Here is a 13,151-nt window from a genome sequence, read left to right as displayed (position 1 = left end):
GCCTGGAACACTTGGAGTCAACGTTCAAAATCTCTGTGTTTCTTACTTTGTGTCGCCTTTGGCCTTCGGGTCTGGTGCACTGTCCCCTTACGCTGACAACTGTCCCCTCTCCAGGCATCACCACAGTGCTCACTATGACCACGCTCAGCACCATTGCCAGGAAGTCTCTTCCTCGGGTATCCTACGTCACCGCCATGGACCTCTTTGTCACCGTGTGCTTCCTGTTCGTCTTTGCCGCCCTGATGGAGTACGCCACCCTCAACTACTACTCCAGCTGTCGAAAGCCAGCCATCAGGAAGAAGAAGGCATCAGTGAGTGGCTGGGAGAGCCAGGGTATCCCTGAGGTACCAGGAGGGACGTTTAAGGGAAATGTGTGCTGAAATCCTTTTACGTCCTTCGGGATATCCAGAAATGAGACTGAATTGTGGGCGGGGCACTAAGATGGAGATGCTGCCCACTATTCCCGGGTCAGTGCTTGCTGCTGGCAGTGCTAGAGTGGGCTTATCCTCCGAAGACTGCAGAGTTCCAAGGCCACTTTCCAACTCTGCTTTCTTTCTTTCTTTTTATTTTGCAGTTATTGCATCCAGATTCCACGAGATGGATTCCTGACCGATTAAGCCTACAAGCACCCTCTGTATGTATAGATTTAAAGATGCCAATATTTCTGGGAACTCTGCCTAAACTAAGCTTGCACTGAAAGATATCTTCCTCATAAATGTGAATGAGTGCTGCATGTGATCCGTTAAAAAAAAGTTTATTACAACCAAGTTAGAACATTTGCACAGCAGGGGAAACATCCTAGCCTGTCTACATGGGGACCTTGATGGAGCCAAGTTGTGCGCTTCCGGCTGCACTGCAGACATCCATGTTGTATGTATTCATGCAATCTAAAAAACTAAATGATGGCCATCTCTCCAGACCAAACTTCTTTTAATATTTGAAGTAGCAATCTTCCAGGTTTTTCTTTATGTTAATTGTTATATGTGTCACATTTTATGGACGATCTGAAATGCCTGTAGTTGCATATTGAATCTATTAGAGACATTAACCTTTGATTTGTAATGCAATGTTTATTCTGCCTCTCGCTTCATGTTCACAGATTGGTCTTTTCTTTTTTCTTTTCTTTCTCTGCCCACCCTCTGTGGTTGCTAGCCTGAATGTCCCCGCTTGAATGCCCTTCTTTCCTCACAAATAGCATGGCACCCTCACTTCCTTTGGGGCACTCTTGTGGTAATGTATGCCTAAGTAGCAATTCATTTTATGGTCACAGTGAATCAGAGCACAGCAAAATTAACACCTATCTATAGGCTATGAAGAAACTAGAATGAAAACCTAGAGACGTCATTTTAAACCACCGACCCTTAGGTCAGGTGTTGTGTTTGTGTGCAACCGTGACTTTCATTCCTTGATTTACTTACACTGAATGTTTCCTGCCACCTTGCATCCTGACTGGCTCCTAGCTCTTAACAATGCCCTATACTCTGTGCATCTCAACCATTTTTATGAGGAAAAAATACATAGTCTTTACTCTACAAAAATGTGTCATGGGGTGTTGTCAGAAGGGTAGCGGGCGAGCATCTTGTCAGCCCTGAGAAGCCAACAGAAACTGCTTCCAATGACTGTTAGACAAAGTCATAGAGAGTGAGGTGCAGGGAGACAGACGCCAATCAGAACTAGTAACCTGAGGCCCAATGAGCACATCTTCACACCCAGAAGCCTGGGTGTTGAGGAAAAATATTGATGTCTTTGGTGTAGGAATGCTTCTGCCAAAAAGAAAGAAGGGGGAATCTTTTAACTCAGAGAAAAGGGGAACTCTCCCCCACAAAGGCAAACTATGGACAAAATGGAAAGGTTCATGATCTAGAAGTTCACAACAAGGGGTGCCTCCGCAGCTAAGAAGGTACACCGAGGATGATGGCCAATGAAGGCTCACACAGCCATGGGGGCAGAAGGGAGAGCATTTATCCATTGCATAGAATTATCACCACTTCGGCTCTTAGTGCATTCCCAGAAATAACAAAACCCAAATGAGAAGTCTCCAAGGGATAAAGACAGAATTAGGACTATGTGTATGGTTGGGACAAGTCACTCACACTGCCCTGGGCCTTGGTTCCCTAACTTGTTAACTGCAAGGCTAATGCCCTTCACAGGTATCTGGGAACCAGTGTTCCATGAAGGACATGGGCCTGTGGCTTAGGCCTGGTGCAGAAGGAGGAGTCAGACACTGGCTGGACCAAAGAGGTGGCTAGAGAGGTATCTGCTAGGTGTCTCTTAAGCATAGTTTGAAATATTGAGAGAAGTGAGCTGGTACTGCTATGCCCAACAAAAGAGACTGAGTCCCATATGTAAAAGCAAAGAGCTTTTATTTTAATCAAGTTTGCAAACTCGGTCTCTTGGCATGTCCAACGTATTGGAATATCCAGAGAGCGCCAAGCTTAATTAGAATTGGGTTTTTATAGTAGTAAAGGTGGGGGTGAGGGGTCTCTGAGGATTAGGACCCTGATTGGCTGACATTTGTCTAGGGGTGTCCTGGTGAGGTGTGCTGGCAGGTGATCATATCTAAAGCAGTCAGAATGTCAGGCATTTCCTTTGCATGGTCTGCCCTTGGGTGGGGGTTGGGTTACCTCAGCCTGTGGTTCTTTCCTGCTACCAGGTATTGCTTCAGGGTAAACTATTGAGACTTAGGCCTCTTATTTAAATTTATCAATGGCCAGAGTCCCAGGTGATAATGGTTGGAAGTCAAGAACTTTCTTTGGGTGACCTGCGCAGACTTAGATTATCATGGCTGGCCCCCACAGTACATAGAGAGAAGTGATTACACTGTCAAGTCCTAAGTTCTAGTTCAGTCCTGTGAAGTGGAACTCATTTCGGATTCCCAAGCTACTGAACCTGGAGCTCCCCTGACCATTGACTGCAGAGCTTCCATTGGGCTTCAGCAAGCTGGGTCTTCACTTCCCTAAGTTACAAGAAACAGAGATCGCTCATGTTCCAAGAGCCCTCCGTGCTGATTTTTCTGAAGTCACCATCTCTGGTGGTTTGTCTCTATCCCTGGAGATACTGCTGGTGCCAGGCCTGGCTTGGTGTCTTCCCTCACGTATTGGACCCTGGAGTCCAATTACCAAGGAGGAGTTGCCCCAAGAAAACACTCTCACACCACAGTTGATGTAAAAGCAAGAGAATTTAATTAATTCTGTCGCGACAGGGTATTTCAGCATTCGAGAAGCCAGAAAGACCCTGAATAGCTGGTTCAGGCTACTTTTAAAGCAAAAAGTCACAGAAACAATGGGGAGAGCCTGGGGGTTGTTTTTCATCCTAACCATATCTGAGGAACTGAGTCAATATCCCCTGACCAAGGCTGAGGAACTGAGTCAACATCTAAGGGTTATCTTGCCCCAATTTCAATAATTGAGTTCTATCTGGAGAACATCCACAAGGACACAGGGAGATGGAAAATCCCTTACATTCCAGTACATGCATGTGAAGTTGATAGGTCCTTGGTTCCCAGGGGAGAGGGGGAGCACTGCTGCTGGAAGGCCTCAGAAATGGCTTCAGAGTTATTTTTAGAGTTTTACACAAGGTCTACTGTCTCCTCTGCCCACAGCCCACATTCATACCATCACTGAGAGACTGTGTGGTACAGAGTGTTTTAGCTCTCCGAGAGAATGAATGCCTATCTGCAAAATGTCAAAGCCACCTGTAAGAAAACTCTCAAAAGAGTTATCGTCTAGTAAAGATAGATCTTTCCCAAACAGAGCTTGCCAGAAAGACGCATGTTTTTCAAATACGCCAGATAATTGGCAGAGGCGACTCTCGTGGTTTTGATATACACTTGGGCTTCAGAAGCATGAGGCCAGCTGGTGCCCATTCTCATCAGAGCTTTGCCCAGCATGTCCCCCACCTCTGCTTATGCCCCAGAGCTATGGCGAGCTGCTACAGAGCGGATTTCTGATGGCTCCTGGTGAACACTGGGTACAAAGCATCCTGCCTACGGCTGGACTCTCCCCAATATCTATGGACACACATGCTTCCCATGGGCAAGGCTCCAGGAGGCTTCATCGGATAACAAGACAAAAAAAACAAACTAAAGAAAAGGAAATAGGTGCAGATTTCTCTCCCCATGTTTCCGTATCCATGTGGTCTAAAATTCAAGGAACAAATCTATGATAGGCACGGATTTGCTACATTTGCTACAAGGTAATGGAATGGAGCCCTGAAATGGCTAACACATTTTGAAACTATATTGTTCTCCCTACCCCCAAAACCTGGGATACAAAGTTTTAAACCGGCAACATGGTTTTCCTTGTTCACTGAGCTGCAATGGTGCAAAGCATGGGTTGTGACCAGTTCTGAATAAGTGTGGGGTGGGTATGACCTGAGTCTCTCTTGCCTGAAAGCAGACCTAAGATGTCACCTATAGAGCTTGATGCTCCCCAGGCTCATCCTACCTGCCTTTCCTGATTGCTGTGCTATTCTTGTTACCTGCAGAACTATTCCCTCCTGGACATGAGGCCTCCGCCACCAGTGATGGTCACGCTAAACAATTCCCTGTACTGGCAGGAGTTCGAGGACACGTGCGTCTATGAGTGTCTAGACGGCAAGGACTGCCAGAGCTTCTTCTGCTGCTACGAGGAGTGCAAGTCAGGCTCGTGGAGGAGAGGGCGTATCCACATCGACGTCTCAGAACTGGACTCCTACTCCCGGGTCTTCTTCCCCACGTCCTTCCTGCTCTTCAACCTGGTCTATTGGGTGGGATACCTGTATCTTTAAGTGCTGCTCTGAGGATGACTGGAGAGTACTTGATTTACTTGTTTCCCTTCCGTCACCCCCAGACATGTAGTGACCAACCAAAACGTAGCAGGGAAGACACTACTCAAGTTTGTTATGTTACCCTTTAGCAGCATGGGAGGTACTCAGAAAGTATTCTTTATAAATATTTCACTCACAGACACTCACATGTGCACACATGCACACACACACACACACACACACACACACACACACACACAGCAATTGCATTCTAAAGTGATATTCTTGCTAATCCCCTTTGACCTGTAGTCTGATATGTATGAATGGCCTTGGATATTAGAAGCTGCCAGTTACCATGCAAAGACCCCTGTAAGACATGCAAACGAATATCCAGAGGTCCCCTCAGGCCCTCACCCTTGTGTATCTGCCCATTGTGTTCCTTGGCACCAGAGCCTGGGTGTACAACATCTCCCTCACTGGAGATGCATCCGTGCCGACCTCACTCCAAGATCCAGCTTGAACCGCAGTCAGCTTCGGTCTCTTCGGTGAGGTGTCTGCTCAGGCGCTGCTATGCCTAGCTAGCGACCCTCCTCCTAGCACCCTCCCTTCCTGCCTGGGAGGTGCTCATATGTATCAGCCCCAAGTTTCCATCTGTGGGGGAAAAATGTGTCTTTTAAAACTTGTTGTGATCTCACAACTGCTGTTTGTCTCTAAATCTCACAACGTAGTAACTTTATTTTATCAGCTGTGTTTGTATACTGGGCTCCTGGACCAGTCACATTTCATGTTGGCGTTTCTGTAAGAGCTGTATTTGACAGGACCAAGTCTCAGTCTCGGGGTTCAGTAACTGTCTTCATCCTGCAAACAAAGACAAGCAACATGGACAGACCTTTGTTTTGAAACTGTATTCCCGAGTGTGAAGTAATGTAGACGAGAATTTAATCGTGAGCATTAACTATTCAAGCCAAACTAACTTTAGATGCAAAAAAAAAATGGGTAATGGTTATCTTGAATTACACATTTTGATGAGCAAAAATGATTTTATACTTTGAAATATGGATACATAGCAAAATCCCAAAGAATGTCCTCCCCCCAAATCAATTCTCTTTTGATATTTTTGTAACACAAAACATTTTGCTTCTTGGTATTAGTTCTTTGCTATGACCGGATGCTCTTCAGGTCTGTGCACTTCAGGTCTGTGACCCTTTTAAAATGTCCCTTGGCACTCTTGAGCGATATCTCAGCGTGATGACAGCGTTCACTGTAGAATCCCTATGTACTTTGCTCCCACAAAACTGAACTACTTTTATTGAGAGTCGCTCAGTTTCAGTTTCTATTATACATGCTGTCTGATGACTTAGAAAAGGCAAAACATTGACCGGGAAACTGAAACTAAGTATTTTTGCTAATTCTTTCTAAAATGTTGTACATAATAGTTACTACAGAAGGCTCCAGACAGTTGACCTCTAGCTAGAAAATTCAACTTAAAACTTAATAAACACCTGTGGAGAAAAAGCTGAAGATGAGGGCTTAAATGGAATTTCTCCTCCTTTGGGGGGAGTTTTGCATACAGTGAGCTACTGTCTCTGAAATACCCACCTTTGGCAGGCCAGCTCTGGAGGTGCCCACAGTACTGAAGGCCAAGGCAAAGCCACACATGCAACACTGAGTTTAGAATTCCTAGTAAGAATTTTAAAGCCGGCTGGTGGTGGCACATGCCTTTAATCCCAGCACTCGGGAGGCAGAGGCAGGCGGATCTCTGTGAGTTCAAGGCCAGCCTGGTCTACAGAGCTAGTTCCAGGACAGGCTCCAAAGTTACAGAGAAACCCTGTCTCCAAAAACAAAAACAAACAAATAATTTTAACCTGTTACATTTCAAAAGTTCTGGAGAAAAGTAAACTTTCTAGTAATTTTTTTTCTCAAGAATTAAAACCTACAAGGATTTACTATGGCAGAACTGACTCCCTGCTATCTTAGGACAACTCTGAAGTTGCCTCTTCTCTCAAAACTCGTCAACATTTAGACTTTTCCATGTAAGACTTATACACCCATAGCCAGTCATCGTCTCCTGCCCAACCTTGGTGATGCTGTTCAAAACACGGAAAAAGCCAGCCCATGACCAGGAGCATGCCAAAGCCTGTTTCTCAGTAAAATCCAATCATCCATGTCAGCTCGAATTTCCAGGATAAACCATTCTACTGCATGGAACAGGGGAGATGCTTGCCCATTACTCGAGGCAAAGTGGGGAGCTTTCAAACATAAACTCCATGGAGAGTCTGGTACACCTGGAGGAGGGTAAACAGTGTTCCTCTCCGCAGACACCAGCTCTCCTCCTTGATTAAGAGGGACCTGTGTATAGCTCCCGAGCTCAAGCCTGCTCTAGTCTGCCCCACCCCTCCATTTCTTTTGCCTGTTGAGCTGTGGAACGCTTGGCCAGTGGTCTGAACGACCTGCCTTTCAAAGGTGCTACCGCATCCCTTACTCCTAGAAGCACTCCAAATGAGTAGGCTCTGTCTGAGCAAAGATTCCAGCTTTCCGACCACTGTGGATCATACTGAAAACTGTGACCGTCTGTCCTCTAAAGTACATCCTGGTTGATGGAGAAAAAACTAAAAAAGTATTTTCCATACTAGGGGAATGAAAGCAAAATGTCTCTTCAAAGCCTGGACAGTTTCACCCTGGGTGTCCCAGATGCAGGGTAGAGGACAGTGTTAATAAATTTACTCTAGACCCAGCCAACACTGCCCCCAATTTACCCAACATATGCCTTAAAATAAAATGTATAGCCCCCCAATGTTTCCATTTTCCAGAAGTTTCCATTTCCTACAGTAACCCGTAATTCATATTCAATTTTACTGCTATTTTTAGTGCATGAATGAAAATGGGATGTCATTTTTCATATGACAACCAGGCATGTTCATGTTCGCACCAACTGAGTTCATTGCAGACTTTTGCGGGTTTTCATACATGAAAATGCTTGTCCTTAACCTCAAACCGTTCCATGTGGGAACCTGAGGGTAAATGTCCACAGAACGGCCCTGGTCCAGGCTGTTTGGCCTGGTAATAAGCTGCTGCCGAGAAACACGATTAGATGTGTGTTGCAGCTCTACACAATGCCACATCTGGAAAGAATGGAAGCAAGGGACCAGTCATCCCAGATCACAATCCCAGCTAGGAAGCAGTGGTCCACTCTATCCAAAGGGCTAGAAAACAAGATGAACAACACCTCTGCTTCCTTGGTCACTTCTGTCTCGAATACCAAACTGAAAATTGTATTTGACACTTGAAGCAATTACAGCTGGTCCCCAGGTACCGTAGTTTCCTTCTGTCAGTTCAGTGCCCGCGAGGCACCGAGCATCTTGAATCTGCTTGTGGGTTGGCAACTGTTTTTGAGTATTTTTTTTTCCTCTTAGAATTCAAAAACATACAAGTTTCCATATTAAAATAGCATAGAGACTGGAGAAAAACATAGTCTATAACTAAGCAAGCATTGAAATGTTGAATTCCATTTATACTGCTAGATTGTTGATTTGGAGCGTGGTAACACACTTATGGAAAGGTGTTTGGGAATGGGAAGAGAAGAACTGGATTGCTAACACACAGCAAGGGTCTTGTTCACAATTTTCTCTGAGTTCCCTTCCAGTGGCCACCACGAGTGGCCCATAGTAAACACTGGGTCTAAGGGTGTGCAGTACCAGGATAAGCATGGCCTAAGAACCGAATGCTCAAGAAGCAGGCAAGATGAACTATTCCATTTCTGATCCCTCACTGTCTTACCTTCCATTGTAAACATGGAGTCTAACAGGATACAGAGAAGGAAAGAAAGACCCGTGACTTACGATGTTATGGTAACACAGTCATCAGTCCCAGAATAAGAACTTGCTTTGTCTTTTAAATAGTTTATGGCTTTGAAGCCTTAAAGTTAGAATGTTTCTGCTTCCCTCTTTTAAGATGTCTTCGGCTTATAAGATAATAACCCCATGATAAAAGCTTGAGCTAATTCTATGAAGGTTAAAAGAGAAGATGGTTCTGCTTATTTGCTTCCAATGTGTCTTTTACTAGAATGATTCTTTGGTTCTAATCTTCCCAGTAAGACTTTTAAACCTCTTTGTTACCTTTCCTGCAATAAAATCCCAGCCTTAAACCACCTTACATAAATCAGTGCGAAAATCTGAATTGAACTCTTATTGGTTATTAAAAAGTTTCCATGCTTTGAGTTAAGCAGGTGTCTCTAGATAATGTTATATAAGCTAGTAAATAATTAAACACACACACTCCACACCCAGATAAGGAAAGTTTGGATGTTGTTTTGGCTAGAAGCTAAAGCAAAAGGGAGCTACAAAAGGTTACGTTTGGTAATTGAGGCAAATGTAAATGCTTTGCTTGGTCTATTCAATTAAGACCACAGTTAAGGCTACTTTATCCCTTAACTCTTCACAGCTGTAAACAGTGCAGGGCTCTCCTGGCCCAAGGAACAGGCTGCAGGGGGTGAGTCAACAATGGTTACTGTGGGGAGGAAAGACCTGTCTGTCTGCTCTGTAGTTTAAGCTGAGCAGATTGGGGTTGGGGTTGTGGGGGAGATTGACTTTCAACAACTGAACCTCTCAAACTGAGCTGGTCCCTGCTTCGTTTTGTTCTTTTCTAAATATTTAAAGATGCTTCTTCCTACCTTTGCCAATAAGTGCAGTCTGCCTTCTGCATCCATGTATTCTGAATCTGTGATTTCAACCACCGTCAAGAATGTCCAACCCTAGCATAGCTCCTGGTCATTATTACTGGCGTAGAATTGTCTTTAGCAGTGTAAGCCATCTCATGGTGATTGAACGGGTGGGGAAGAATTGCTTAGTGTCTGTGCATACAATGTACCACTGCATTCAAGGGACTTGTGTAACTGAGGGTTCTCTTATCCTGAGGGTTCCCGGGACAAGCCCCCTACAAATTTGGGGAAATAACTGTGGTGTTTATATTTCCTATAACATGCTGAGAGCCGGATATCTCCTGGTTGCCCTGCCCACTGAAGTACCTTCTCAGTAAATGTAGCAAAGCCAATGCCCATTTTCTTAAATATGCCTTTCTTAGACCAGGTGCTTACAGCATGGCTATTTCATTTCCCCGAGTACCATACATCTCAAAATTATGATATTGTCATTAGCTTCCATTCATAAAAGAAAGTTTCCTTTTACCACGGATCATTTTTTAATACACAAGACTTTATAGAGTGAATCCCAAAATCACTTTAGGAAAAAAGACCTTTGACCCTAAGCTATAGCTTTATGAGCATTGTGAGACTCGATGTGGAAGCCAGAAAAGGTCATGCATGGCTGGAACAGTGGTGACAGGGGTCCACCTTCTGATTTTCTCCCCAAACAGGCTGAGTTCTTAATGTTGACATCTGCCGCCTGGCAGAGTCAGGCGAGTCCTCCTGGCAAGGATGAGCCTGAACCTACTATACGATTTCTCAGGACAGCTGGCTGGACAGGCACTCTTAAGCGTCCTTGTCAACTGTCATGGGAGCCCAGATCAGCCTACATCACATTCTTAGACATAGAGCCGGTGTCTTGGCTCACAGGAATCTGTTGGGAAGGGCCTCCAGACTCACCCTTTAAAAGTCTTCCCACTGTGGGATTGGGGATTGTCAGGGGCGAGGAATGAGGGCTTTGCAATAATTAATAATCACTACAACAGATTTTTATCAAGAATTGTTCAGATTTTCAACAGGAAAGATTTTTGTCATTTTATGTTTGTGTGAAGTCCCCCAAGACACAGAACCCCACATTGGGAAGACCCGACTGCCCAACCCTCTGTCTAACCTTGACAGTCACAGATGACATTCAGTGAGCTGGCCATATCATTGTATCCTTCCACTTTCAGGGTGGTCTGGCAAATTAAAACTAAAGATGAAGAAGAAAGATAAGAAACAAACAAAATCTCCTTAAGAAACTGTCTCCATGATTAAAAACAGAAAATTCACATAACTTTGAAGCGTGAACTTTCATCTTGTCCATCACATACACAGGAAGGGTGTAGCATGACTTCCACGGTAGTTCTTGTCCACATCCTCACCTATAGCTATCAACGCAATACAAAGATTTGGTGTCTTCTCTACGCTATCGCAGAATTAGGCCATATATCAGGAAAAATGACGCAAGCGTTTCAAAAGTTTAATTTTCATCTTAGATCAGAGTCCAGATTTTTGCTCTTTCCTCAGAAGTCCCTCCACCCCCTCTTCGAGCATCTCCCAGAGCGTGAGGCGTGCCTGCCACCTGGCCTTTCTTCCCTTGTCGCCTTTCTTCTTGTCATTTTTGGTCGTTTCCTTCCAGATCGCATTTTAATCGGCTAGGAATGCTTTCTTTTTTCTCATGCAGCGGCATCTTTGGAAGCTGCCAGTTTTATTGCCCAGAGAAACCACTACTCTGTCGCTTACCATGTCGCTTGTGTCTAAGAGTTACTGTCCAGCAGTTCGTGATGCCATTTTCTTTAGCTATGGTCACTTTAAATACATAGTAGTGACATGTTTACTATTGTTTTCTTCTTTTTGTCTCTGGCTTAGAGTAATGATGGGAACACCCCCAAAGACTCCGTGGCCAATTGTGCTAGTAGGCCACGTTTCCATAGTGACATGCTTGCGTATAGATACCGGTTGTCTTTACGAGCAGCACCTGGACTCAGCAAAGCTTTGCTTGTTTGTGTTTTCCGTGAAAGACTCTAGAAGTGTGGCGCTTTTCGGGTTCACAGTGACGGGGGAATCTTGTGTTTACATGCAGTGGCGTGTGTTTCTGTGTTTGTGTGTACCGCGGTAAAACTGGACAACTTATTAATGTGTGCGTTACTCTACCCGTCACCCCAAATGTAGTTGAAACACAGAGGAGCACAGCTTCCTAGTGACCGCATGTTAGCTTAGTGAGCCTCTGGTTAAGGCAATCAGGAAACGGGGGGAAGAAGAGGAAAGGAAAAGAGGGGCCCAGATAGAGTAAGAGACAATCATTGTATTTTCCCAAAATATGGGATCAAATACTTTTAAAAAAAATCAAGATGAGGTGCCTGACCAGAAGCCGATGTGGAGAACGTATTAAGCACCCCAGAGTTGCTTGGGTGCCTTTGTTTTTTTTTGTGCACTGTGGCCAGGTTTCTCTGATGGGGTGAAAGTCCTCCTCAATATTTAGATGGTACACTGACATTGGAGTGTTATTTGAGAAGTCACGTAGTTGTTCACAGATAAACCTAGGTAGGTTGGGAACTGGCTGAACCTTCAAAGCCTAGGTCTCAGCCGCAGAGTATTCAGGGCCATTCTGTGAAGTAAAACATTCATGGTTCTGGGTCATGTCTCAGGCAAAAATATGCGGGGTCTACTCTGTCTCCTTGGAGCCCCTGCAGCCTGTGGAGCCTACAGTGGGCTGATCCCAGAATCCCATTGCATTGCAACATCAGTTCTGAGCGAGGGATGAGTGTAGGAAAGTTCGGCTGTCCTGCCCAAGTGCTGGCCCCGTAAAAAGGTAGGGTCGGGGTCAGAGGATGGCCCCTCACGAGTGGCTTTCAAGAGCCCCGGGTGCTCTGTTGTCCCTGAGAGTCATCCTCTCCACCAGAAAACGTGAGTCCCTGTACCCTGCATCTCGTGGTGTCCTAGTGAAGCGAGGGCGCCCTTGTGCCCAACGTGCCTTGGCAACCCCGGCGGCACCGCGCCCTGCCTTGCACGTCGCGACCCCGCCGAGCCCTCAGGGCCAAGCCCAGCCAGAAGCCAGCTGAGCCTCGTGGCTGGGTCGCCCTCTGTATTTGTATTTGGATTCCTATGTTTGTACTTCTGATACAAATAAATGCACATGTTGTCAGAAATACTGAACTGCACGTCCTTCTAGTTTGAGCGCCAACTGGGTGGGCACTGCTGGTACTGAGGACAAGCAACAGCAACTACCCCCTCTGATGCGCATCTCTTGGGATCCAAACTCCATAGCAGATTCTACACCTGGGGGAGTAGGTCGGGGTGGTTATGGCAGCAAAGTTGAAAGGGTTAGTTCTGATGGACGCTCCTCTCTCCACTCCTGCCCAAGCTCATGTACAGAAACGTTCAAACCAACCATGGGACGCAGGACATTTCGGTCCAGTCAAGTCAAGGCAGATGTGCCTACCTCTGGGTCCACCTGCTGCACAGGAATGGATTTGACCAGAAATGACCTGACATCACGAGAAAACACGGACTCAACAGCAAACTCCCTGATCCTCTGGCTCTTGCGATCTTTCTGCCCCTTCCACAACATTCCCTGAGCCTTAGGTGGAGTGGTCTGTAGATGTAGCCATTGGAACTCGGCTCCACAGCTCAACACTATGACTGGTTCTGGTTTTCTGTGGCGATCTCTTTCTGTTGCCAGGGACATTTCCTTGAGAAAGGGGAAAGATTACACTCTTCTGTG

The 13,151-nt window shown here is 45.5% G+C and overlaps 1 protein-coding gene across 2 annotated transcripts in view; it reads left to right on the top strand.

Annotated features, from left to right (window-relative positions):
* The window catches only part of Gabrg3 (gamma-aminobutyric acid type A receptor subunit gamma3), a 490,239-nt gene extending 477,672 nt beyond the window's left edge, over window positions 1-12,567 (top strand). For both annotated transcript variants that reach the window (XM_041649068.1, XM_041649075.1), the window contains 3 exons: window positions 115-311; window positions 575-634; window positions 4,486-12,567. In XM_041649068.1, coding sequence (XP_041505002.1) covers window positions 115-311; window positions 575-634; window positions 4,486-4,767 — 539 coding nt within the window. In that variant the 3' untranslated portion in view covers window positions 4,768-12,567. The remainder of the gene's footprint in view (window positions 1-114; window positions 312-574; window positions 635-4,485) is intronic.
* The last annotated feature ends 584 nt before the right edge of the window (window positions 12,568-13,151 follow it).

The sequence above is a fragment of the Microtus oregoni genome, unplaced genomic scaffold, assembly GCF_018167655.1.
Source record: "Microtus oregoni isolate MIOR12 unplaced genomic scaffold, Mior012 000000F_ref0000247, whole genome shotgun sequence".
NCBI lineage: Eukaryota > Metazoa > Chordata > Mammalia > Rodentia > Cricetidae > Microtus > Microtus oregoni.
Note: the sequence above shows the minus strand (reverse complement) of the source record. Positions and strands in the feature narration are given on the sequence as shown.